This window comes from Silurus aristotelis (genome assembly GCF_946808225.1).
Source record: "Silurus aristotelis genome assembly, chromosome: 17".
NCBI classification, from domain to species: Eukaryota; Metazoa; Chordata; class Actinopteri; order Siluriformes; family Siluridae; genus Silurus; species Silurus aristotelis.
In genome coordinates, this window is record NC_139590.1 from 20,192,365 (window position 1) to 20,217,947 (window position 25,583).

At 38.4% G+C, this 25,583-nt stretch overlaps 1 protein-coding gene across 4 annotated transcripts; it reads right to left on the reverse strand.

Moving 5' to 3' along the window:
- Positions 1-668: 668 nt before the first annotated feature.
- clnk (cytokine dependent hematopoietic cell linker) lies at positions 669-25,539 on the reverse strand. 4 transcript variants are annotated; one of them, XM_083566064.1, is made up of 18 exons: positions 25,421-25,539; positions 14,165-14,227; positions 13,199-13,231; positions 12,957-13,083; positions 10,635-10,687; positions 10,455-10,497; positions 10,288-10,350; positions 9,484-9,518; positions 9,370-9,392; positions 8,536-8,652; positions 8,239-8,266; positions 8,072-8,093; positions 7,935-7,998; positions 6,424-6,452; positions 6,242-6,330; positions 5,450-5,527; positions 2,167-2,322; positions 669-1,112 (listed from the first exon to the last, which is right to left on the reverse strand). In XM_083566064.1, the coding sequence occupies exons 3-18, from the start codon at positions 13,199-13,201 to the stop codon at positions 957-959; spliced, it is 1,086 nt and encodes a 361-aa protein (XP_083422190.1). In that variant the 5' UTR covers positions 13,202-13,231; positions 14,165-14,227; positions 25,421-25,539; the 3' UTR covers positions 669-956. The 4 variants fall into 4 exon arrangements, with proteins under 4 accessions (XP_083422190.1, XP_083422188.1, XP_083422191.1 ...); XM_083566062.1 differs by having other exon boundaries at positions 8,239-8,269; XM_083566065.1 differs by lacking the exon at positions 14,165-14,227 and having other exon boundaries at positions 25,421-25,538.
- Between the last annotated feature and the right edge of the window lie 44 nt (positions 25,540-25,583).

Genomic DNA, 25,583 nt, shown 5'->3' on the forward strand with positions numbered 1-25,583 from the left:
AGTCATATCCAATCAATAAACCTTACCACAGGTAGCTTCTAGTCAAGGCATAGAAACATCTCAGCAACAATCAAAAAATTTGGGTGGCACCTGAGCTCATTTTCAAGTATTGTAGCAAAGGGTCTGAAAACTTATGTACAGGTGATATTTAAGTTTTTTTTTTTTTTATGTACATTCTGTCTCTGTCAAAATTTTATCCCCTCTGGCCAATAGTAAAATGTACTGTTTAATTACAGAATGCTTTTCCACATTCCTTGAAGTTCTTCTGCAGGACTTGTAGAGCACCCAAGCCGTCCTGGAAATAATTCCAGGACTGGCCAAATCCTTTCCACTGTAATAGACAGAGTGGAATTTCAGAAGTGTGACAGCATAATGGGAGCTGTTACAGCAGCGAACCAATTAGCGTAGTAATTTTTTTTATTTTTTATTACAATTTCTTATCGTTCTTTTCATTCAAGTCATGAAAATAACACTGTAAAACATACACATCTAAGAAGAGTCAAGAAAATTACTGCAATCTAATTCAGTCAAATTATGCATAGGGTTCCAAATGTCAAAAAAAAATAACCACTCACATTTGTCCTTCTAATTTATTTTTTTTGCTTCTGATCCTGCAGCAAGGGGAAAAAAACTGATTTGGTTTTAGATTTGAATGCTTTGCTTGTTTCTCCTCATAACCTTTATTATATCTATAGTATTCATACACTATATGGACCACAGTTTGGGGACACCTAAGCAGAAGATTGAAACAGAAGATTTCCACGACATATTGCAGGAAATGCCAGTTGTCCCAATACTTTTATCCTAAATGTGAATAATGTGTAAATGTAAAAGTGTATAATGATAATAATTATAATTTCTTTGAACTCCAGTGTGTTTTCCTTTGTATGGTATTTTACACAGATGAAGCAGATCTAGTTCCTTAGCATTTCTGTCGTTTTTCTTTTGTTTAGTTGTCAGATCAGCAGTCGCCTCATGTCGTCTGCCGTGACGGGATACATGAGGACACACTGTCTCTTCTGATTGGACACAGCTGACGGGTTTCGTCCATCGATAAGAAAGATGGGAAATATGGAGTGGAATTTGATGATTTCTGCTACCGAGCCAAACGTCTGGAAGAACAAGAGAAAACCAGGCAAAATAAACACTTGAAATTCAACAAAGTATGACAAGGGGGTTAAAAAACACATGACCAATCAAACTCACTTTCTTAAACAACTGCTGCTATTGCTTTTTTGAAGATTAGCAAACAGGGTCGCTAGTTAGCTAGATGCTTATCAACCTTGAGGATGGCTACAACCTGTGGCTTAACTTACATATTACAGCAGTAAATAGTATTTATATGTTTTAAGATAAAGTTTTGCCACTATTGGTGTCATGAAATTCAGGATCAAAATCTTTCTTTCGTTTAGTGCAAGGCCTGAGGCAGCTATCTAGCTAGCACTGCTTGCTAAATGCTACCTTCTACTGACCCTCTAGGACACAGCTAAGCAGCCACACTAACTTTTTAAAGCTTTACTAACTGTTATAATTGTAGTTTTCCATCATAACATTATCATATTTTTTGTAAATTAGCCAGTTGTCTAACTTACAGTTGTCTGTGAAAAGTGTCAAAACACCTTTTATGGTTTTTGAGAGACACATGAATGTTCCTTGTGTTTCTAAGCAACAAACTCATTCATGTTATGGTAATGGAGATTTCCTTTGACTAAACAAATATATAAATGTCCACATGTTCCACTTTATTTTTTATTGAAATAATGAAATACTTTGCCATGCCATGCTCATTGTCTTGCTGTATGGAGAATTTCTGCAGTCCAGATGGAATTGTATAGTGTTGAAGTATAGAATGGTTGCCAATGTTGGTTCAGTATTCTTTAAATAAATCTCCAACCTTCCCTGCTCCAAAACAACCCCAAACCATTAAGCTTCAAATGTCACATTTGTACTCCACAGAACATGCTTCCATTAATTCAGTCCAATACTTTTAGTTTGTTGCATAGAAACAACAAGAACACGCATGTGTCTCTCAAAAACAATAAAACACTAGATGCTTCCACACTTTTAACAGGTTTTCATAGCATACATCCTTTCAGCCAATGTATGCGTGCATAATGATATAAGCCATCCAGTGACTGGACATCCTGACACAGTATTAGCACTCACCTCATCAGTCTTGATTCGGGTTCCCAGAGTGTACTTGCAGGTTTCCATACAGAAACGAATCTGCACGTTAAAGACTCGGTTGTCGTAAAATATGGCCAGGACGTATGGCTCCCTTTTAGTGTTCCTGGAGCAGTCACGCACAAGAAAAGCTCCTTCCTGTTGACACAGAGCACAATGCAATATGAAGGGCATGATTGTCAGACAAACGTTTGTAGACCCAACGGATAAGATCGGTATGTGCTTATTTTTAAACAACCAATTCCATATTTGCTGTTATAATATCCCTCCACATTTTTTGGGAAGATGTTCCACTAGAGTTCACAAAAATGTATGGCATGTCAGGTAGTGATGCAGGTGAGGTGAGGAGGCCTGAAGTGCAGTCAGCATTCCAATTCATCCCGAAGGTGTTCAGTAGATGTTCAGCAGGAGATCTTCCACTCCAACCCATGTCAAGCATATCTTAATAGAGCTGGCTTTGTGCACAGAAGCAGTGTCATGCTGGAACAGATTGGGGTCTCCTATTGTAGTTCTAGGGAAATTTTCATGACATCCAAAGACATCCCATACAATTGAGTGCCTCCAAATTTGTGGGAACAGTTTTGGAAAATGAGCACATATGGCTGGAAATGTCAGGTGTCTCAATACTGTTATCCATAAAATACATGTAATAAAGCAGAGTAAATGTTTTAAAATGCAGTTTGACTGTAAAACAAAAATTTTTTTTTACAGTCAAATTTAAGACAAAGAGAGAAACAGCCTTGCAGTATCCTATAATTGTAGTGAAGGACAGAAAAAGGAGGACTGCCACATTATTTTATACTATCTATAAGAGTTGCACAAGCCAGTGCACTCTTAGTGCGGGTCCCAAGCTCGGATAAATGGGGAGGGTTGCGTTAGGAAGGGCATCCAGCATAAAACATTTGCCAAGTCAAATATGCGGATAACGAAAGAGAAATTCATAAGGATAGAAATGGCAGTGATAAACACTTATTTTAAGAAAAAGGAGGATCATAAGGTGACGTATAAGAGTGGAGGAAGGTGCACACAGGTGGACTATGTTCGATGTATGAGATGGATCCTTAGGGAGATTGGAGACAGCAAGACAGCATCGGATGGTGGTCTGTAGGATGGTTTTGAAGGTGAAGAATTAGAGGAGGAGAGTAAAAACTGAAAGAAGAATAGGATGGTGAAAACTGAAGGAGGAAGACTGTAGTGAGAGATTCAGGAAAGCAGTCAGACAGGGGCTCAGTGGTGGTGAAGAGGTGCTGGGTGATTGGGCAACTACTGCAGAAGTGATAAGGGAGACAGCTAGAAAGGTACTTGGTGTGACATCTGAAGAGAAGCATAGAAAGGAAGACGAAGAGATGTGGTGTTGGAATGAGGAAGTGCAGGAAAGCATAAGGAGGTAACAGAAATTGGGATCGACAGAGTGATGAGAAAAGTAGACAGGAGTACAAGGAGATGCGGCAGCAGGTGAAGGGGGATGAGGTGAAAGCCAAGGAAAAGGCATATAAGGAGCTGTACAAGAAGTTGGACACAAATAAAGCAATAAAGGATGGAGATGGAAATGTGTTGACAAGTGAGGAGAGTGTGTTGAGAAGATGGAAGGAGTATTTTGAGCAGCTGATGAACAAGGAAAATTAGAGAGAGAGAAGGTTTGGTGGTGTTGAGTTGGTGAAGCAGGAAGTGGATAGGATTAGTAAGGAGGAAGTGAGAGCAGCAATTAAGAGGATGAAGAGTGGAAAGTCAGTTGGACAGATGACATAAAGCATGGACGTGTTCAGGAGAGATCGCAGTGGAGTTTTTAACAAGATTGTTTAACAGGATTTTGGAATGTGAGAGGATGCCTGAGAAATGGAGAAGGTGTGTGCTGGTACCAATCTTTAAGAATAAAGGAGATGTGCAGACCTGCAGTAACTACAGGGGAAACAAGTTGATCAGACACACCATGAGGTTATGGGAAAGAGTTGTGGAAGCCAGGCTGAGGAAAGAGGGTACCATCTGTGAGCAACAGTATGGTTTTATGCAGAGGAAGAGCACTACCGATGCATTATTTGCTTTGAGAATGTTGATAGAGAAGTATAGAGAAGGTCAGAAGGAGTTGCATTGTGTGTTTGTGGATTCAAAGAAAGTGTACGACAGAGTGCCGAGAGAGGAGTTGTGGTATTGAATGAGGAAGTCAGGTGTGTCAGAAAAGTATGTGAGGGTGGTGCAGGACATGTATGAGGACAGTGTGACAGCAGTGAAGTGTGCAGTAGGAACGACAGACTGGTTCAAGGTGGAGGTTAGACTGCATCAAGGATCAGCTTTGAGCCCTTTCGAGTTTGCAGTGGTGATGGACAGGTTGATGGACGAGGTCAGACAGGAGTCTCCATGGACTATTTTGTTTGCGGATGATATTGTTATTTGTGGTGAGAGTAGGGAGCAGGTTAAGAAGAGTCTGGAGAGGTGGAGGTATGCGCTGGAGAGAAGGGGAATGAAAGTCAGTAGGAGTAAGACAGAGTACATGTGTGTGAATGAGAAGGAGGGCAGTGGAGTGGTGTGGTTGCAGGGAGAAGAGGTGGAGAAGGTGGAGGAGTTTAGGTACCTGGGGTCAAAGTAAAGGAGAGTGTGTTAGAGAAGTGAAGAAAAGAGTGCAGGCAGGGTGGAGTGAGTGGAGAAGTGTGGCAGGAGTGAGTTTGTGATAGAAGGGTATCTGCAGGAGTGAAAGGGAAAGTTTACAGGACTGTGGTGAGACCTGCGATGTTGTATGGTTTAGAGACAGTGGCATTGAGTAAAAGACAGGAGGTGGAGCTGGAGGTAGCAGAGCTGAAGATGTTTAGGTTTTTGTTGGGAGTGACGAGGATGGACAGGAAGTTTGTTAGAGGGACAGCGCATGTAGGACGTTTTGGAGACAAGGTGAGGAAGGAGCGATTGAGATGGTTTGGACATGTACAGAGGGGGGACATGGGGTAAATCGGTAGAAGAACGCTGAGGATGGAGCCTCCAGGAAGGAGGAAAAGAGGAAGACCAAGGAGGAGGTTTATGGATGTGGTGAGGGAAGACATATATTCCCCCCCAAATATTAGCATTGTAACTCTCAGGAAATCGTGACTTCTCAAAATCTTTTAAACAGTACACAGCCACACGTTTTACACAAAGCCCTAGCTAACAGATTTGATCACATCAGAACCATGTGACAGCTTCATTTTGTTCTATTTGCAGTGTGTGCAGTAGGAAGAGGTTAGATTACTTCCTGTAAAAAAAAAAAAAGTGTGTGCATGTTTTTGGAAAGAAGTGTTACCCGGTTCACCAGATGAAGTGCATGCTCTGCTTCCACTCTGCTAAATCCTCCGACATACCACTCCTGCTCTGCAGATGCCTGAAACAGAAACAATGACTTGTTTCTTCTGAGCACAAAACCCCACACTGTGTTCACTCAACATTTCCCACTACATACCTTGTGTGCACAAAATAATGGCAAGATGCTAGTTTTTTTTTACAACGTATGGCTTACAGTTTCTGGACACCTGACCATAAGATTGGTATGTGCTTTTTGAACATGCCATTCCACATTTAGTTCCTTAATTCCTGTTATAATAAGCTTCACTCTTCTGAGAAGATGTTCCATAAGATTTTATGGAGATTTGTGCTTGTTCAGCTACAAGTAAAGCCACTTACTGATGTAGGCAAGGTGAGGAGGCCTGGGGTGCAGTCAGTGTTTATAGCTCTATGGCAAAAGATCTTTCACTCCAAACCCATTTAAATCATATTATCATAGAGCTGGCTTTGTGCACAGGGGCATTGTGAAGCTGGAACAGGTTTGGGTCTCCTAGTTCAAGTGAAGGGAACGTTTCATGCTAGGGCATCCAAAAACATTTCATATACTACTGTGTGCCTCCAACTTTGTGGTTTCAGTTCGGAGAAGAACCACATCTGTGTTAAAAAGTCTGGAATCTTAATACTTTTGCCCAGACAGAAATGTAGAAAAGGAACATGTGTATCTCATCCTGGAGGGTTCTGTATAGTTTATTTATCAGATGTATGGTTACTGTGTTTGTGTGTGTGTGTGTGTGTGTGTGTGTGTGTGTGTTACCTCAGCTGGTTTGTTCTGTCCAGTGTACTCGGCCTGTTCCGTGTCGGCTTTCACCTGTGGCCACTCACGATGCATCTGCCGGACCATATCTATAGACAACAACGCAACACAATCAACACACAAATCAACGCAACACACCACTGATATATCAGTCCCCCAGCCTGTAGCCTGAATACACTCACCTCGCATAGCCGACCCTTCCGTGAAGTACCTTCAGGGGACAGAGTGTAAAATACAACATGAATAGTGTGTATTTTTGTGTTTATTACACTCTCGAATCTGACTGGCCAGTAGGTGTTTATTCATTCTCTGTGAAGCGTTTTGGCTGTAATGCAAATCACGGATCTAATCAGCAGATCTAAGGTGTTTTTTAGCCTTCAAATGAGTGTGTGTGTGTGTGTGTGTGTGTGTGTGTGTGTGTGTGTGTGTGTGTGTGTGTGTGTGTGTACGTGTACGTGTGTGCAGGTGAACATTTTTGTAGCAGATTTAATGTGTATCTTAGTCTTAAAATGAGTGTGTGTGTGTGTGTGTGTGTGTGTGTGTGTGTGTGTGTGTGTGTGTGTCCGGTTACTTAAAACTGATCTAAGCTGTTACTTAATCTTCAAATGAGAGTGTGTGTGTGTGTGTGTGTGTGTGTGTGTGTGTGTGTGTGTGTGTGTGTGTGTGTGTGTGTGTGTCCCCGGTTACTTGTAACTGATCTAAGGTGTTTCTTAATCTTTAAATGCATGTGTGTGTGTGTGTTTGTGTGTGCAGGTGCACATTATTGTAGCAGTAGTCGATAAAGGGTGTGTTGTATAAGAGACTGTAATTGATGCCAAATGATTTTGGTACAAGAAGAGCAAAACACGTCTTTTTGCAAAGACATACTGTTAAAAGGAAATAATCGAGAGTAATCCGGTGAGTGTGTGTTCATTTCCGACCTATTTTTAGAGTTCCTGTTGTGCACTCGCTAGTATTAGAATTTTATTGGACTTTTTTTTAAAGAACCTGTAGTCGTTTTACCTCTGTTTTTACCATATCGTTTTCTTATTTGATTACACTGTACATATTGTAAAATAAACTGTATTTACAAAAGTATTGGGACACCTAATTTTTTATGTTTCTCCACAAACTTTCCAAAAATTTTCCCTTCACTTGAACTAGAAGATCCAAACCAATTCCAGTATATGAAGATAAGCTTTACATGAGTTGGAGGTGTGTGAAAGATCTTGAATGGCCTACTCTAGAGCTATGAAACCCAATAGAACACCTGTGGGATAAATTGGAACGCTGACTGCACCCCAGGCCTCGTCACCTACATCCTGACTTTACTAACATTCTTGACTCTGAATGAATCTCCAGTGGGTCAAAGTATCTTTTTTTTAGCTTTTAAAAAAAAATCTTTACTACAAGTTGAAAACATGAAAAATGTATTCGTCGTCTTATAAGTCCATATAAGTCATTAGTAAAATCACTGACGTTCCACGCAGCCAAACTGCTGTCAGAGCTGCGGGTATAGAAACATCATCAGCCACTTTCGACCAATCAGATTCAAGAACCTCGATAGTAATGGAAAATGCACTTATTGTAAAAATTGGTGCAAATTTTATGCTAAAAATGACTTGAGACTGCAGTTATTATTTTTTTTTATAAACCAAATCAATCATTAAATCAATCAGTTGATAAATCTTTTGTCGATTGTCTTTATTAATACCTTTTGTCCTGTTCGTGTGTCTCCAGATCCAACGAGTGCCTTTGAGCCGAGCCACTTCGCAGCCCTGTGAGGAAAAAGGGGGCGGGGTTGAGAAGATGATTGGACCATAAAAGTAACAATAGTGAATCAGGACTCACCTGTTAGTCTGCTGTTACTCACCTGTGAGAGGGAAAAATGACAATTTATTATACACTGCACAAAGTGAAATATTTAGAGATGCGTGAGAATTACTTTTAATTTTGGTTACTTTTAATTTAAGAATGGTTACTTTTAATTTTAGGGAAAACTGAAAAAGGGGACTCACATTCTCTCTCTCTGGCAGACACGCACCGCTGCTGACCCATAAACACAACATGAGTGTTAGTGTGTGTGTATAGAGCTTGTGTGTTTGAGTGTGTGTGTGTGTGAGTGAGTAGTAAGTGATTTAATGTGTGTGTTTGCTTGAGTGTGCTGGTGTGTACTTGTGTGTTAGACAGTCAGCAGGTATATGGCCCTTGTCCTAAGGACGGGTGTGTGCGTGTGTGTCTGATGTGTGTCGTAAAGGAGTGTTTTTTTAAATCTTATAATAAATGTGTGTAAGTGTGTATGTTTGTGTACTCACTCTGCTGCCGTGCGTTTTTGCGTGTGTGGTGTGCACATTGGAGCACTGGGTGGATCTCTGGATGGAGGGGCATCGTTACTGTGATCGAAACAGTCACGTGGAAGTGATCTCACTGGTCTAGAATAGAAATATGCGCACACACATACACACAATCTAAAAATGCAAGCAGTTTGGGATATTGTATACAGCTGACGTGTGCGTGTGCATATAATTAAAGTTATCCAGGATTAGACTACAGCGGGTTTACCGCATCCTCCATCACTCATTTACTCAAACATTGTGTAATGTTATTTATACACACACACACACACACCAAGGAAAGGTTTCTAAATGTGTATCCATTCATTTTTATGATTGTAGACATGTTTGTACACTTAGTGGAGATCACCAAAAGGTCTCAATCTTTTGGGGACTTTTGGCAGGTCCCCACAAACTGCAGCCTAAACTTCACCAACCAACAAACAATCAAAACCTAATTAAGGGTGAGATTTGGTGTATTTATTAGCTGTGTTTATAAGATCATGCGCCGTCCTCACAATGACAGTAAGAAAAACATTTATATATACCATACTACAAATCCACTGTGAAACAGATTTTGGTCTCCTAGTTCAAGTAAAGTGAAACTTGGTTTGAAAGAGGATGATCCGGATGATCCGCTGTGAGAAAGCCGTAAGAAGAAGTTCGAATAAAGTGAAAATGTAATGCTAGTTTGGGGAGGAATCACATCGGTGTGGAAAAGTCTTGTGTTCCAATACTTTTGAACATGTCGTGTTTCTGAAGTGTTTGGGTTCGTCCTCTTTACAGGAGATGAAATGTGACACAAAATGTGCTTACCTTTGCGGGACTACCTTTGTCGTCTGAAAGAAAACACAAATATCGTAAAAAGTAAGTATATTGCACTTTAACGTGTTTGGTTTTATGCATAATAAATGTGTAATTTTTTTTTACCGTTTCATTCGCGCCTAAAGTCTGTGACCTTCGCTCTAGAAAATTCATGCAAAAAAATGTATAATTATTCTTATTATAATATTAATATATAGGTGTGTATATGTATATATATATATATATATATATATATATATATATATATATATATATATATATATATATATATATATATATATACAGTACAGACCAAAAGTTTATATTTATTATATATACAGTACAGACCAAAAGTTTGGACACACCTTCTCATTTAAAGAGTTTTCTTTATTTTCATGACTATGAAAATTGTAGAGTCACACTGAAGGCATCAAAACTATGAATGAACACATGTGGAATTATATATGGAATTATATACATAACAAAAAAGTGTGAAACAACTGAAAATATGTCATATTGTAGGTTCTTCAAAGTAGGCATCAAGAGAATGCCAAGAGTGTGCAAAGCAGTAATCAAAGCAAAAGGTGGCTACTTTGAAGAACCTACAATATGACATATTTTCAGTTGTTTCACACTTTTTTGTTATGTATATAATTCCATATATAATTCCACATGTGTTCATTCATAGTTTTGATGCCTTCAGTGTGACTCTACAATTTTCATAGTCATGAAAATAAAGAAAACTCTTTGAATGAGAAGGTGTGTCCAAACTTTTGGTCTGTACTGTATATATATATATATATATATATATATATATATATATATATATATATATATATATATATATATATATATATATATATATATATATATATATATATATATATATATATATATGGGTGTATGTGTGTGCATTAGAGGGAGAGAGACCTGATGTGACCTTTCCCTGTCTCCCTGGTTTCAGATCCCGGTTTACAATCGGTGCGGCACTTCCTGTTTGAGAGGAAGTCAGTTTCACATGTTATTAGAGCTTTTATTTTGCTTTTATTTTGCTGTATTGCCTTGTCTACAGTACTGTCCATAGCTGTGCTGATTACCTGGAGGCCTCTTTGGCAGTCGTGGAGGAATATCCAAAATGTTCTACACACACACACACACACACACACACACACACACACACACACACACACACACACACACACACAATTCAACTAAGTGCATAGTATAGAGTTCTCTTTTTTTGTCACTCTCTTTCTCACACACACACTCACACTCACCTTTAAGTCCTTGGCTCTGCTGTGAGAAGGCCGTTCCCTCGCAGAACATTTATCTAAACAAAACACACAACATCCCAGTTTGTAAGCCAGAGCTTCTTACAAGTGTTCCTACTTTGCTTACAGAGAAAAAAAACCCACACACTATTGTCGAGCAGAAATCTGTGGAGCAAAGATCTGTAGGGAACAGCAGACCACTGCACAGCTGTCCTCTATAATTCTTTTCCTGACCCCTGACACATTCCCAAGTCACTCTTATGCACTTACTTAATGCTGCTTTGGTCTCATATTGATTACATTTCCTTAAAACATCTTCAGCCCTGGACTCTTTCATCATTCATTAGTTGATGTCTCGCAGGGATATTGTAGATTTGTACCTAACTACTGCTGCTATAATCATGAAGCCAGTGCGGTGCTCATATCAGGACTCTTCTTCTTCACAATATGCTCATAATTGTCTATAAAATGCCGCTTCCTGCGCTGACTCAGCAACTCCACACGCTCGACACAGGTGTCCTGACCAGCTCACCTCGTTTATCTGGTACAGGAAGTTCAATATATCAGACCGCAGGACTGTGCGGCAGATAGAAAAGAGCACATCACAGGGGTCTATCTGTCTCCTATGCATGATGTCAACATCAACCACAAGCACTGTTTCAGTAAAGACACCGATATAGCAGCTCATGCCCTCAGAACATGTCGGAACACATGTAGAACAGCAGAAAATGGAAATGAATAAATTGTACATTTACATTAATAGGAATATGTTATAAATATGTATATATATATATATATATACACACATACACACATACATACACATACATGCATACACACACACACACACACACACACACACACACACACACACACACACACACACACACACACACACACACACACTATTGGGACACCTGATCTTTCCTGCCATATGCGGTTCTTCACCAAACTGTTACCACAAAGCTGGAGGAACACAATTGTTTAGGATGTATTTGGATGTTGTATAATAAAATGTTGCGTTCTCTTGAACTTGAAAACCCAAACCCGTTCCAGCACGGCAGAGAGAGCTCCATGCAGATTACATGGTTTGGAGTGGAAGATCTTGAATGGGCTGCTATATGATGCCTTTGGGATGATAACAGCAAATTGGGACTAAATAGCCAAAAAACGCATACGATACTTATGACCAGGTGTCCGCAAACTTTTGTCGTTGTAAACATGATGCAGGAAAAAAAATTATATTTTTCACTATTTTATATATAGGAAGTGCTCACAAATCTGTGCTCTCTATTAGTGTGCTAGGACTCATGATGGATCACTGTAGCCATGAAAGAAAATGTTGTATGACATGCCGCTAACATGATTTGGACACTAGATGGCGATATTGTAACATCTCTAACAATCGGATTGTTTTCAATACCGCCACCAGACAAACGTTTGTGGACACCTAACCATGAGATCTGTATGTGCTTGTGCAGATGTTTTAGTAAAGTCACGTACTGATGTAGGGGTGAGGTGTTCACTAGGGTTCAACTGCTCCATAGCGGGACACTCATGATCTTCCAAACACATCCAAACCATGTTAAGCAGATCTTTATGAAGCTGGAATTGTGCACAGGGGCATTGGCATGCTGGAACAGGTTTGGGTCTCGTAGCTCAAGCCAAGGGAACATTTCATGCCACATTCTATACCATTGTGTGTCTCCAAGTCAGGTGTCCCAATAGTTTTGTTCGTGTAATGTAACATATACCTGAGTATAAAGTAAAATAAAATAATAATAATAATAACAGTTCATACCATTCGCTATGAATAATACAAATATAGATGGAGGAGTAGTATAGATGTGGGTGTCATTTTTCCTAGAGGGGGGTTAGAGGGGGTGGGGTTGATTTTCAAGCCCCACATGTCTTCCATCAACCCAAAAAAATGGTAATAAAATACTTTGTTAAAAAATTAAAAATTTAGTGAAATATCAAGTTATAAATCAATAACATCAAACAGCATCAAGTTCAAAAATAGAGGAAAGCGTTGTGTTTTAATGGCCTAATTGTTTGTTTTTGTTTGCTTTGAGTGTATGAACTTTTTAAGAAAATCCTAAAAATGAAGAATAATGAAGAACACACACACACACACACACACACACACACACACACACACACACACACACACACACACACACAAAATTAAAAAAAAATTAAAAAACTGATGTAAATCCTGCCATGTATTGCACCCCACCCTTCATGTCTTTATTCTCCACTAGAGGGGCGCGCCCCACACCGAACCTCTGGTGTAGTGTAAAGTGTGCGGTACGAGACACACGTTACCTCCAAACACTGGTGGCACTGGGCTCGGTCTGGGAAAGCGCATTATGGGTTCCTCCGGCTCATGGTAATCTGACTCGTCTGAGTTGTCAGACGGTTGTTTTAACAGGCCTCCTCTGTTCCAGTGATCCTGAATGGCGGACGTTTATATTATAATGTGCGAAACAGAAGTTAAAAAGGAAAAGAGAGGGAGAGAGATGAAGACTGATACAGACAAAGAAAAGTAGAGAGACAAATCAACTCACCATGTTCAAAGGAGACACATTTCCATGTGCACTCTGCAAACACACACAAACACACAATGACCTGGATTAGATTTTTCAGTAACCCCATTTTTGGATCTCAGCATAGGTTTCGGCGAAGCTGCTGATTGGTCGGGAGCGGTTATAGGTATTATGACATCATAATCTGGCATATTTTATTGAGAACATATCGGATTTAATCCTGTAATAATGTTTGATGCAAATGAATTTACAGGAACTAAATGAAAGAGTACAAAAATGACTGGAATCATTTAGTCAAAAGTATTGGGACACCCGACTTTTCCGCACAGCCGTGGTTCTTCCCCGAAATGTTCCCACAAAATTGAATTGTATAGAAGGTCTTGAATGTGGTAACAAAATTTTCCCTTCTAGGAGACCTGGACCTTTTCCAGCATGACAATTCCCCTGTGCGCAAAGGAATGCTGTCCATGATTGGATTGGAAGATCTCCTGCTATAGAGCTCAAATCTTATTGAACACCATTTTGAAAGAATTTGAACACTGACTTTCTGCACCCCAGACCTTCTCATCTCACTTACATCAGTATCTGACTTATTAACACACTTGTGGAACATCTTTCTAGAAGAGTGGAGGTTAATATGACAGCAAATGGGGATTATGTGTGGAATGGGATATTCAGAAAGAAGAACATACCGATATTATGCTCAGGTGTCCACATACTTTTGTCCGTACAGTATTTCTGATATAAAGTCATATAACTCTCATTTTAACGTTTTAGTTCGATGTGTGAACAAAACTGGATCAAATGCAGAATTCATACTTGAGGATCGAACTGAATCATGTGGAAAAAAATGCATCCATATACATATGGAAATGAAAAGAAATACAAATGTGCAAAAATCTACCTTTTTTTTTTTTAGAAAGAATTGAACAAACTAATATCAGGGTAATACTGTACATTATTTTAGGACTTGTACAGTGTAAGTACCTTTATCTTTGAATAGCGTCCATCGAGGGACAGTTTTGAGCTTCAGGAAAAACTGTTTTTTTGCTGAAATACAAAAGATAGTAATACACGTTTGTAAATGGGTATATTGTAATATATGTTCATATATAATACAATAAAGTCTTGACTAGATGAGAAGTTTTTTGCAGCGTGATGGTGGTTAATAACTGTTAATAACTACAGTTTAAAATTAATTTTTGTTCCATTTTTACTGTAGTTATTAACAGTTATTAACCACCATCATTGTAGTCAAGACTTACAATCATATTTCTAGCAAAGAATAAGATTATTTGTCTTTTTTTTTTCTTACTTAAAGCTTAAAGTTAGTTATTTTACCTGCAAATTAAGTTTAATTACCATCAGAGACGTGATTTGAGGCCTTGTATCTTTATTTTAGTCTGGTTTTAAGGTTGCCGAGTAAAAGAAAATGCTCAATAATCACACTTGTTCATTAGTATTATTTATTTCGAATGCTCGTTTTATGTCGACACCAACACTAAACTATGGTGAAACTCAAAGAAAGGCCAAATGAAGAAAAAACACGATAAATATGGTGAGATTCTATTATTTGGAAGGGCGATCTCTCGCTCTGTTTTTCTTGCTTAAACACACAATTAATCTCGCTTGAGTGTCATAGAATGTACTAAGTTGTATACATTATGAACCAAGAAATAATTCATTTTCTAGTTTTTTCTATCACTCGAATTCAGTCTTTGTTTCGACTATGATTGCGTCACTATTTCCATTACGTCTCAACCATTAAATCTTAACCTGAAAAAAAGAGATGTTTATAATCTTTAGCATTAAAGTTTCATCATGGGAAAGTTTTTAGGAGAGCGTAGCTTTTAGTTGTGGTTTCTCAGAACCCACCTGCGTGTTTTTTTTTCCCTCTTTCATGTTTGCTGTTTATTAACTTGAAGAGGAATGACATAAGTGAAAACAGGAAATGAAAAATTTTAATGTGTTGGAAGTTTGCTGTCCAATACAAAGAATTTAAACTTTGAAGAATCAACAGCACCATCATCACCACCACCACCATTATCACAATCATCATCATCATCATTATTAACATCACCAGCATTATCACAATCATCACCCCACCACCATTATCACAACCATCATTATCATTATCACCACCATTATCACAATCCTCATCACCACCATTATCACAATCATCATCATTATTATCAACATCACCGCCATTATCACAATCATCATCACCACCACCATTATCACAATCATCATCAAAACCACCATCATCACAATCATCATTATCATCACCACCACCACCATTATCACAATCATCATCATCATCATCACCAGCATTATCACACTCATGATCAAAACCACCATCATCACAATCATCATCATTATCATCACCACCACCACCATTATCACAATCATCATCATCATCATCATCATCATCATCATCACCAGCATTATCACACTCATCATCACCACCATTATCACAATAATCCTCATCATCATCATCAACATCACCAGCATTATCACACTCATCATCATCACCACCATTATCACAATCATCATCAAAACCACCATCATCACAATCATCATTATCATCACCACCACCACCACCATTATCACTATCATCATCACCACCACCATTATCACAATCATCATTAAAACCACCATCATCACAATCATCATCATTATCATCACCACCACCACCATTATCACAATCATCATCATCATTATCATTAACATCACCAGCATTATCACACTCATCATCACCGCCATTATCACAATAATATTCATCATCAACATCAGCACCATTATCACAATCATCACCACCACCACCATTATCACAATCATCATCAAAACCACCATCATCACAATTATCATCATTATCATCACCACCACCACCATTATCACAATCATCATCACCACCATTATCACAATCATGATCATCACCACCATTATCACAATCATCATCATCATCACCACCACCACTATTATCACAACCATCATCATCATCATTACCACCATTATTAAAAAAACATCATCATCATCATCATCATCATCATCATCATCATCATCATCAACATCACCAGCATTATCTCAATCATCATCACCACCACTATCATCACAATCATCATCATTGTCATCAACATCACCAGCATTATCACAATCACCATCATCACCATCATCACAATAATTACACCACAATATCAAAATCATTATCATCACAATCATCATCATTATTATCACCACCATTATCAAAATCATCATAATCAACATAACTGCCATTATCACAATCATCATCATCATCATCATCATCATCATCATCATCATCATCATCATCATCATCATCATCACCGTCATCACAATCACCATCATCATCACCACCATCATTACCACCACTATAATCACAATAATCATCATCACTGTTATCACAATTATTACCACCACAATACCACAATCATCATCATCATTATCACCACAATCACAATTATCACAATAATCACCATCATTACCGCTACCACAATATCTCAATCATCATCATTATCATAATCGCCAAAACTATCACATTCATCATTACCATTACCACCTTCACCATCACAATCATCACAATTATTATGATGATCATCCACCATCATGCTGCAAAACTCCACATCTAGTCAAGTTTTTATTGGTCTTATGTTTAATATAAAATACTATTGCAAATTGAGATTAATTGACATCAGATACAACGTTTGAGGCTTTTTATTTTTTAAGATTTTATTTCAGTTGTAATAACTGGTTTTAAGGTTGCCCAGTAAAAAAATGCTCAATAATCACACTTAGGAGCCAAATGCTTGTTTTATGTCGACGCTAAAACAATTATTAACAACTTAATAACAAACTATACAAGTCTGCAGTATTAAATCACCACACACTTTAAAACAAACATTATCCATTAACTATGTTCTTTATACAAAATACTTATGGCTTTTTACTAAGATGTTCACTAGTTTAATTTTTTTCAGTTTCTCATGTTGGGTTTAAACTGTTCTATCATGGTGTGGATGGAAAGAGAAATGGTGTAAATAGAGTTTCTGATAAGTTGAAGGGGCGATAATAAATGTCATCAGTGCCTATGCTCCACAAGTGGATTGTGAGATGAGAAGGAAGTAAAACATCTGGAGTGAGTTGGATGAAGTGGTAGAAGGTGTACCTAGGAATTAAAGATTAAGGGGAGGAATGTGGAAGGGCAGATGGTGGTAGATTTTGCTAAAAGGATGGAAATGGCAGTGATGAAGACTTATTTTAAGAAGAAGGAGGATCATAGGGTGACGTATAAGAGTGGAGGAAGGTGCACACAGGTGGACTATGTTCTATGTAGGAGATGCAACCTGAAGGAGATTGGAGACTGTAAGGTGTTGGCAGGGGACAGTGTAGCTTTGGATGGTGGTCTGTAGAATGGTTTTGGAGGTGAAGAAGAAGAGGAGGAGGAGAGTGAAGACTAAAAGAAGAATAAGATGGTGGAAACTGAAGGAGGAAGAGTGTAGTGTGAGATTCAGGGAAGAAGTCAGATAGGGGCTTGGTGGTGGTGAAGAGGTGCTGGATGATTGGGTAACTACTGCAGGAGCGATGTGGGAGGCAGCTAGAACGGCACTTGGTGTGACATCTGAAAATAGAAAGGAAGACAAAGAGACGTGGTGGTGGAATGAGGAAGTGCAGAAGAGCATATGAAGAAAAAGGGTGGCAAAACAGAATTACAGAACAGAACAAGGAGATGCGGCAGCAGGTAAAGAGGGATGTGGCGAAAGCCAAGGAAAAGGCATATGAGGAGCTGTATGAGAGGTTGGACACTAAGGAAGGAGAAAAGGATTTATACCGATTGGCCAGGCAGTGGGACCGAGCTGGGAAGGATGTGCTGCAAGTTAGAGCAATGAAGGATGAAGATGGAAATGTGTTGACTAGTGAGGAGAGTGTGTTGAGAAGATGGAGGGAGTATTTTGAGCAGCTGATAAATAAGGAAAATGAGAGAGAGAGAGAGAGAGAGAGAGAGAGAGAGAGAGAGAGAGAGAGAGAGAAGGTTGGATGGTGTGGAGTTGGTGAAGCAGGAAGTGGATAGGATTAGTAAGGAGGAAGTGAGAGCAGCTATTAAAAGGATGAAGAGTGGAAAGTTGGTTGGACCAGATGACATACCGGAAGAAGCATGGAGATGTTTAGGAGAGATGCAGTGGACTTTTTAACAAGATTGTTTAGGATGCCTGAGGAATGGAGAAGGAGTGTGCTGGTACCTATCTTTAAGCATAAGGGAGATGTGCAGACCTGCAGTAACTACAGGGGAATTAGGTTGATCAGTCACACCATGAAGTTATGGGAAAGAGTAGTGGAAGCCAGGCTGAGAGAAGAGGTGACCATCTGTGAGCAACAGTATGGTTTTATGCCGAGGAAGAGCACCACAGACGCATTATTTGCTTTGAGAATGTTGATAGAGAAGTATAGAGAAGGACAGAAGGAGTTGCATTGTGTGTTTGTGAATTTAGAGAAAGCGTAGGACAGAGTGCCGAGAGAGGAGGGACATGGGGTATATCGGTAGGAGAATGCTAAGGATGGAGCCACCAGGAAGGAGGAAAAGAGGAGGTTTATATGTGGATGTGGTGAGGGAGGACATGCAGGTAGTTGGTTTGAAAGGCAGATCAAGAGGACAGGGGGGGTATGGAGACGGATGATCCACAGTGGCGCCCTCTAATGGGAGAAGCCAAAAGAAGAAGAAGAAGAATGTGGAATATCTGTTCAGTGATGACAAAATACATTCAATAATGATTTTGAACTACTGCGTGCTACAAGTCTTCGTTTGAATAAATAATTGTTGGCAATACGAATGTATGCGTGATCTTGATTTTAATAGTAATCTTGTTTTGATTTTAAATGCTTGACGTTTCTTAATTTAAGAGGAATTTTAAAGGAATTTAATAGCTCTAGGTTTAAGATCTTTTTACACAAAGTAAGAAAACCAAACTGTGTAAAAAAAAAAAAAAAAAAAAAGAAAAAAAAATGTTTTAAGTAAATTCGACCTAAATGACTGCCTGGAAGAAATGTTTTAATGCTTATTTTAAGACGTTTTGTTCTTTGAGCTAAAGCCTAGTTATGTTCTTGTATTTCAAAAAACCTTACCGAGTGTAATTATCTTACCGCGCCGGCAGATCATTCGACTTGTTTCTAATCTGTATCTTCTTGTTTCTAGTCTGTATCATCGTCACTTCACCACCATTATCACAATCATCATCAGTGAATAATGTGAGTAATGCTGTCTGAAGAATCCTGCTCTAGTATCCAAAACCCTTCCAGTACAGTTCCAGTAAACTGTAGAATCAACGCTACGGTGCACTGAAGCTGTTCTTGTGTTGGACTTATAAAGGCATTGCTTCTTGATCTTTAAACAGAGCTCATACTCAAACCTTGCAAAAAGTGAGGGACAGTTACATATTTTAGAAATCCACATTCCACACATCAAACAGACTGCTACAGATCTTCTCTAAAGACCTTGTATGAGCATGTTTATTCATTCATTTCTACTGTATCACACTCGTACTTTCACACACACACACAATTTGTAAACTTTCTTTTTAATCTGTATTCTGATACACAGCTGTCTCCCAGCTCTAATTTTAGTCTTCTCTTCACTGTGGTTTCCTGCTGCTACGTTTTTTGTGATAGAACGAGGAGCAGACGCTCCGAGCACACACTCTCTCATACTCGTTTATGTATAACGTCAATAGGTTGTGCACATCAGTTTTGGGCTCGAAACAGAGGTCTCTCTTTTGTGCTTCATGTCCATTTTGGTGGTCTCGCACATTGCTTATGTGATGGAGGTGGATGGATGCTGTGTTCTGCTTAAAAAAACGTTTCCACTTTGTGGAAATGGTAGCTCAGTGGAGTTACGGCTTGAATGGTAAGAAGTTCAAGCCTCGGTGTTTGCCAAAACTGCCACTTTTGGGCCCTTAAGCAAGGCTCTTAACCACTTTATGTCCCAGGGGTGTTGTATCAGGGCTGAACCCAGCTTCCTATCATCACTTTGCTTTGCAACATCCGTATGCTGTAATGTACATGTGACAACTAAAAAGCCTCTTTTTTTTTCTTTTCTCTTAAACTCCTCTCAGGCATGTAGTAGCTCAGTGGTTACGACACTGGACTTTGGTCTGGAAGGTCACGAGTTCAAATCCCAACACCACTAAAATGACCTTGCTGGCCGCTTTGACAAGGCCCATAATTCTCGATGGCTCTGGATAAGAACGTCTGCTAGATACCATTAATGTAAATGTTCATTTGCAAGGCCATTTGTTGATCTACCTGTCACTCAGATATAAAATTTTGTTGTAAAATATGAATATAACTCTTTTTTTCCCAGTTTTACTCTGAACACTGCAGGAGTTTTTATATCTTTTGTTTAGAGCTCTCAAGATAAGAGTGTTTTTTTTTCCTTTGCGATTTTAGAGGGATAGAAAATACAAAGTAACTGAAAGACAGTTTCTAATAAAAGTGTTATTATTGCCAGACGGCTCAGCTAAAATTAACACATCAATGTGCAAACTGATATCGTGCAAGGGAAAATGTGCTTAAACGAGAGAATTTCTGTCAAATTAAAAAAAAGGATGCAACAGTTTGGTTTCGGTTCTAGCTGCAGTTCTAGAGACAGATCATGATCTGAAACTCTATCTTGCTATAGAACACAGCTCTGTCTAACAGACCGTTTTACCACAACTTGCCTTATTAGTATGAGAGGCTTAAAGTATGCATGATGTTAACATGTGTTTCCGAATATTAGCTCTAGAAGGTTTGCAATATCTCTGAATTCAAGCTCTTTAGCCAAACTCGACTTGCAGTAGACAGTGATGCATGTTTGTTGTGTAGAAAATGGATAGCGAGTCGGATCTTATCAAGTTTGTCAGATGCTGAACAGTGGAACATTATAAAATATACAGATTCACAGACGTCAAACACAGGGGGGATCTGGTTTCATTTCAGTTTTACGGATTTCAGAATTCCTCACGCCTCCATAAAAAAAAAAATCTAATCAGAGGTATTACTACCTGTTTTTTCTTTGATTTGAAAAATTGTAATCAGTGTTAGTCCTACCAATTATACAACACAATCATTACTGTTATTGTAAAGATTTTGAATTTGATCATTTTGCAATACACCAACCTTCAAGTACTCTAAACTGAATAGTTTAGGAGAGTTTGTTCCAAAGAGAGCTTTGTTCCAAGGTCAATATCTGTCGGATTGATTGCTGGGAAGCAGCCATATTGTTAACAAATTTCCAAATGTTAATTTATTATTTTTTTAATAACTAGAGTTTTAAATGAATATAATGACACTGATTTTGTTAAGAAATTGGGGGAAAATTCCCTAATTTGTTTTACGAAACTATGTTTTGCATATTATGCAAACTATTATACATTTTAGTGTGTGTAGGGGGGTGGGGGACGGGGGGGGGGGGGCAAAGTTGTCAAAAAAAAAAAAGGAACTCGTCTTGGTTTCAGAATAAACAAAATCTGTGTGAACCTGTACAACAGAAATAGAATGAAAGTGTGCAATAGCCAGTTTGATTAAGAATACATTGTCTATTTTTGCGTTTTTACAGGGACCTTCAAGTTTCCTTGCCAGTGGTAACCTAAATCCTGCAGAAATCTGAGTGGACAATAGAATAATCATTAATCAATTTTTTTTGCAGTAATCATTGATTAGTCATTGATCAGATGTGTGGTTAGCAAGAATTATGATCTGGCCCTAATGCATAATGCATAAATCCATTCATTTCAGCTATCTGAGTAAATTTGACTCCTCCCAGCGTTATTGATCATTATGGAGGTTCAGAATTTACATCAAAACTATATGGTTTTTGAGTTTTGTTTTGGAAAACCAAAAGATTTGGGAGAGAATAATATTACATCAGGAGTATAGTTCACGAGCTATGAGCTATTGGAGGTAATACTATCAATTGATCTCCGTAAATGTTATGGGAGAACAACCTTTTGTGTTCGGACCCCAAATTAACTGTAGTAAGAAATAATGCCTATTTGTGCAATACGCAAGAACTACAGTATTAAAAACTAAAGTTTATTCATTTTCATTGGAGTCATGATGGATCAGCACCGTATTGCACTTATGTACGTTCTACCACCTGTTTAGGTTTTTTTTGGGGGTGGGAGGAAAAAAGGATAACTATGGGGTGAACATGAAAAACTCAACAGTATCCTGAGCTCAGGATTGAACTACAGACCTTTGAATCAGCAAAACTACCCGCTATACCACAACACTGCTGAGTCGAGATACAACATGAATTGAGATGCGCATGTTTAATGGCACGGTGTGCAGTAAGCTAAGGTTAGCTACACACAACTTATTTGGGGGAAAATTCATTTCTGAACATTTCTCAACGTTGTCTCAACCATGTCACTATGTAATAAAAAAAAAACGCCCCTGGAACAACTTGGTTTTATAGGCAATATTCTTTATTTGCAGTTAATGAGGGTCCAAGCACTAAAGTTTTTTTTCCATTAAAAAGATTTGTGGAAACCAAATCATAAGTAATAGAGATGAAACATTTCGCCAGTTACTGAGGCAAGTGATTAGGGGTCAAATTTAGGGTTAAAGCATAGGTTTTATCCTCATGTTTCATAAACCATATTATATCCCACATTGGTTCCATTTTGTTTTTCTGTAATATATTTTTTTAAAAACATTGAAATTTCCATGTAAACATGTGCTGGGTTTTTTTGTTGTTCTTGATCAATGTGATTATCTCGTCACATTCTTACACTACCACAATGTCCAATAATGTGACCTGTAATTTCGTTACGTTATTTCGGTAATGTTACCTGTAAAAGCGATTTCTCCTAAAAAAAAAACAATACATGAAAAGACCAACGGATGCAGGAACCTGGAATGACGACAGTAAACATTTCGAGCTCTCCGATATTTATTGACACCACTCAGAACCCTTGTCTCTACCAGTATAAATGATCAGAGACTACATTTCCCATAAGACACCAAACCTTAATGTGTCGTGTCACATGATCTCTGCACCTGCTTTACATCTTCTGTTAATTAGCAATTACTTGGCAGTTTCCCGGTGGTCTTAACTGGACTCCTTTAACTTTCCCTCAAGGTAAATGTAACACATAATATATAAGCCAATGCTTTTCAGTTGCTGAACCGCTTTTAGATGCTTTAAAACACTTGAACGCCTATCACACAACGCTAATGCCTCTCTTGCTACATATTAGCTTCATAGTGTTTTTAGTTAACAGAAATGGGAATGAGGATGATTCTATAGATGACCGTTCTATAAAATACTTCGATCTGCATAAGGACATCTACCAAATGCTTACAAAAAGAAATGGGAATTTATTTGGTCACCATGGCAATTACTGTTAACTTGGAAATGTAGTTGGAGATATGAAGGGGTTTCACTGTTTCACACCTCCCACTGCTAGGTGGAGTTGCAGGGGAATGCCATTTATATGACAAAACGTCGGAACCAGTTCATATCGCATTTATTGTATGATTTATAATGTGACCTTTAGACCTACACCTAGCATTAAACACACCCCGATAACGAACATTTCTGTGTCGAGTTCGTTGGAATTATCGCTGATAATAACCCAAATAAATGCAGTGTAATGAAATCGTTTTTATACGCAATTATAAACGTTAGAGATATGTACAGAACCTGAACGCACACGTCCTGTAGCTGCAGATTAAAAAATAAAAAAAATATAAATAAATTTTACCTAAATAATCCACTTCCTCAATATCAACCAATCCTTGAAGAGTACATGATTTAAGACAATTTGGATTCATTTTTTGACAAAACATTTTTTTACCCATGGCCACTAAGCTAAAACAAATGCCCCTACAGTAAACTCTAATTGCAGTTAAGATTATATATATAAAATGGGTACACTGGGAATACAGTACTATTTGATGCACCAAGGACTAGTGGTATTTGAGGTATGAGGTAGAACTTGAGGTATTTTCTTACTATTGAAATGTAATTTCTTCATTTGTTCTTGGATTTATTTCAATCCTAAGCGTTGGTGCCACTAATTACAGTTTTGTTCTCAAGACTTTTTTCACACCTAAAAATAATGTCAAATTTAACTAATTAAAAAAGAAAACAAATCGTCCTGACCAATAGTAGATGAAAATGATCCATGTAAAAAGAAGCAGCTTTGGAGTATCAGTTTGGGTTTTATATTATATACAGCAAAATATGATGCTTGGAAGTAGCATTGGTACGCTACCATGGTGTTCTATTACTCCAAAAATTGTTATCCTTCGATATTTAAAAGCAATCCTTTAGCTCGACAAACGTGTTGCGACTGATGATCAGACCGTGGATAAATTGCTATCGGGTCACAAGAACGTCCTTGTGGGAAAATGTCTATCGATAAGACGATGTATTAATTATTGTGTGAGGAACTTTTTAAAAAGAAAATGTTTGGTAGTATACGAAAGGATGGAGACCCTAACACGTTAGCCTAACCCCAGAAAAAGCTTCAAATCAATTAGGATTTATTCTCTTGACCCCTTCGCTTTCATTTGGACTCGAATATTGACTTGAATTCAAATTCCTTAGGCCATGGCATTGTTTTATTCAGTCTAGTCCTGATCACAGGATCGCGCTACAGATCGGCGGTGAACATTAACAGCACAGAATTAAACAAAGACAAGAATAGCAGCTGCAATACGGTCCCTCTAATGAGCATAACTAAAAATAAAGTGTTAGTAAAAGTGCCTGGAGCATCAGCACCATTAAAATGTTGACTGTAACACGAAAATACAAAAAAAGTGTACTACTTTTTTTGCACACTAGAAACAGTAATGAAACAAAAAGGAAAAGCGGGACGCATGAACCGATCGAAAATCAATGGCAATACAAACATCTGCAAACGATGGTTAATAGTGGTGAAGTGACGGGTCAGGCTAGTTTTATGTAAAAATAGAGATAATTATTTTAACAGATACGGCAAATGCATTAACAAATCAAAAGGGTACACTACACAAATCCACTTAAACATAGACACCATTGACATAAAGGCAAAATCTCCAACATCAGTTTCTATGCAAAATTTGACTCCCAAAAAAAAAACCTTTGATAAGGCATGCTAACACTTTTACAATGTTTACTAGCTTAGTTTTGTTTTAATCTGAGCTACTTACACAGTCACCACAGTCACCAAACGAACACAACGATTAGGATGCCGTGGCAGATTTTACCTGGTTGGATGGAGACGTTTACACTCGGAGAGTTTGTGTAGGGAGAAGTCGAATGAACATGAGAACAGGTTTCGGAGGATGTGTAGGCCAGATTGTAAGTGTGTGTATGAGTGTGTGTGCGTGTGCGTGTGCGTGTGCGTGTGCGTGTGTGTGTGTGTGTGTG

Bases quoted from the DNA above. Each gene is read 5' to 3' on its own strand.
- clnk (XM_083566062.1), bottom strand. The intron at 8,270-8,535 runs GTGAGTACACAA...TTTATGGGTCAG, and splicing joins CAAAAACGCACGGCAGCAGA to CAGCGGTGCGTGTCTGCCAG. The intron at 8,094-8,238 runs GTGAGTCCCCTT...TCCCTCTCACAG, and splicing joins GTCTGCCAGAGAGAGAGAAT to GTGAGTAACAGCAGACTAAC.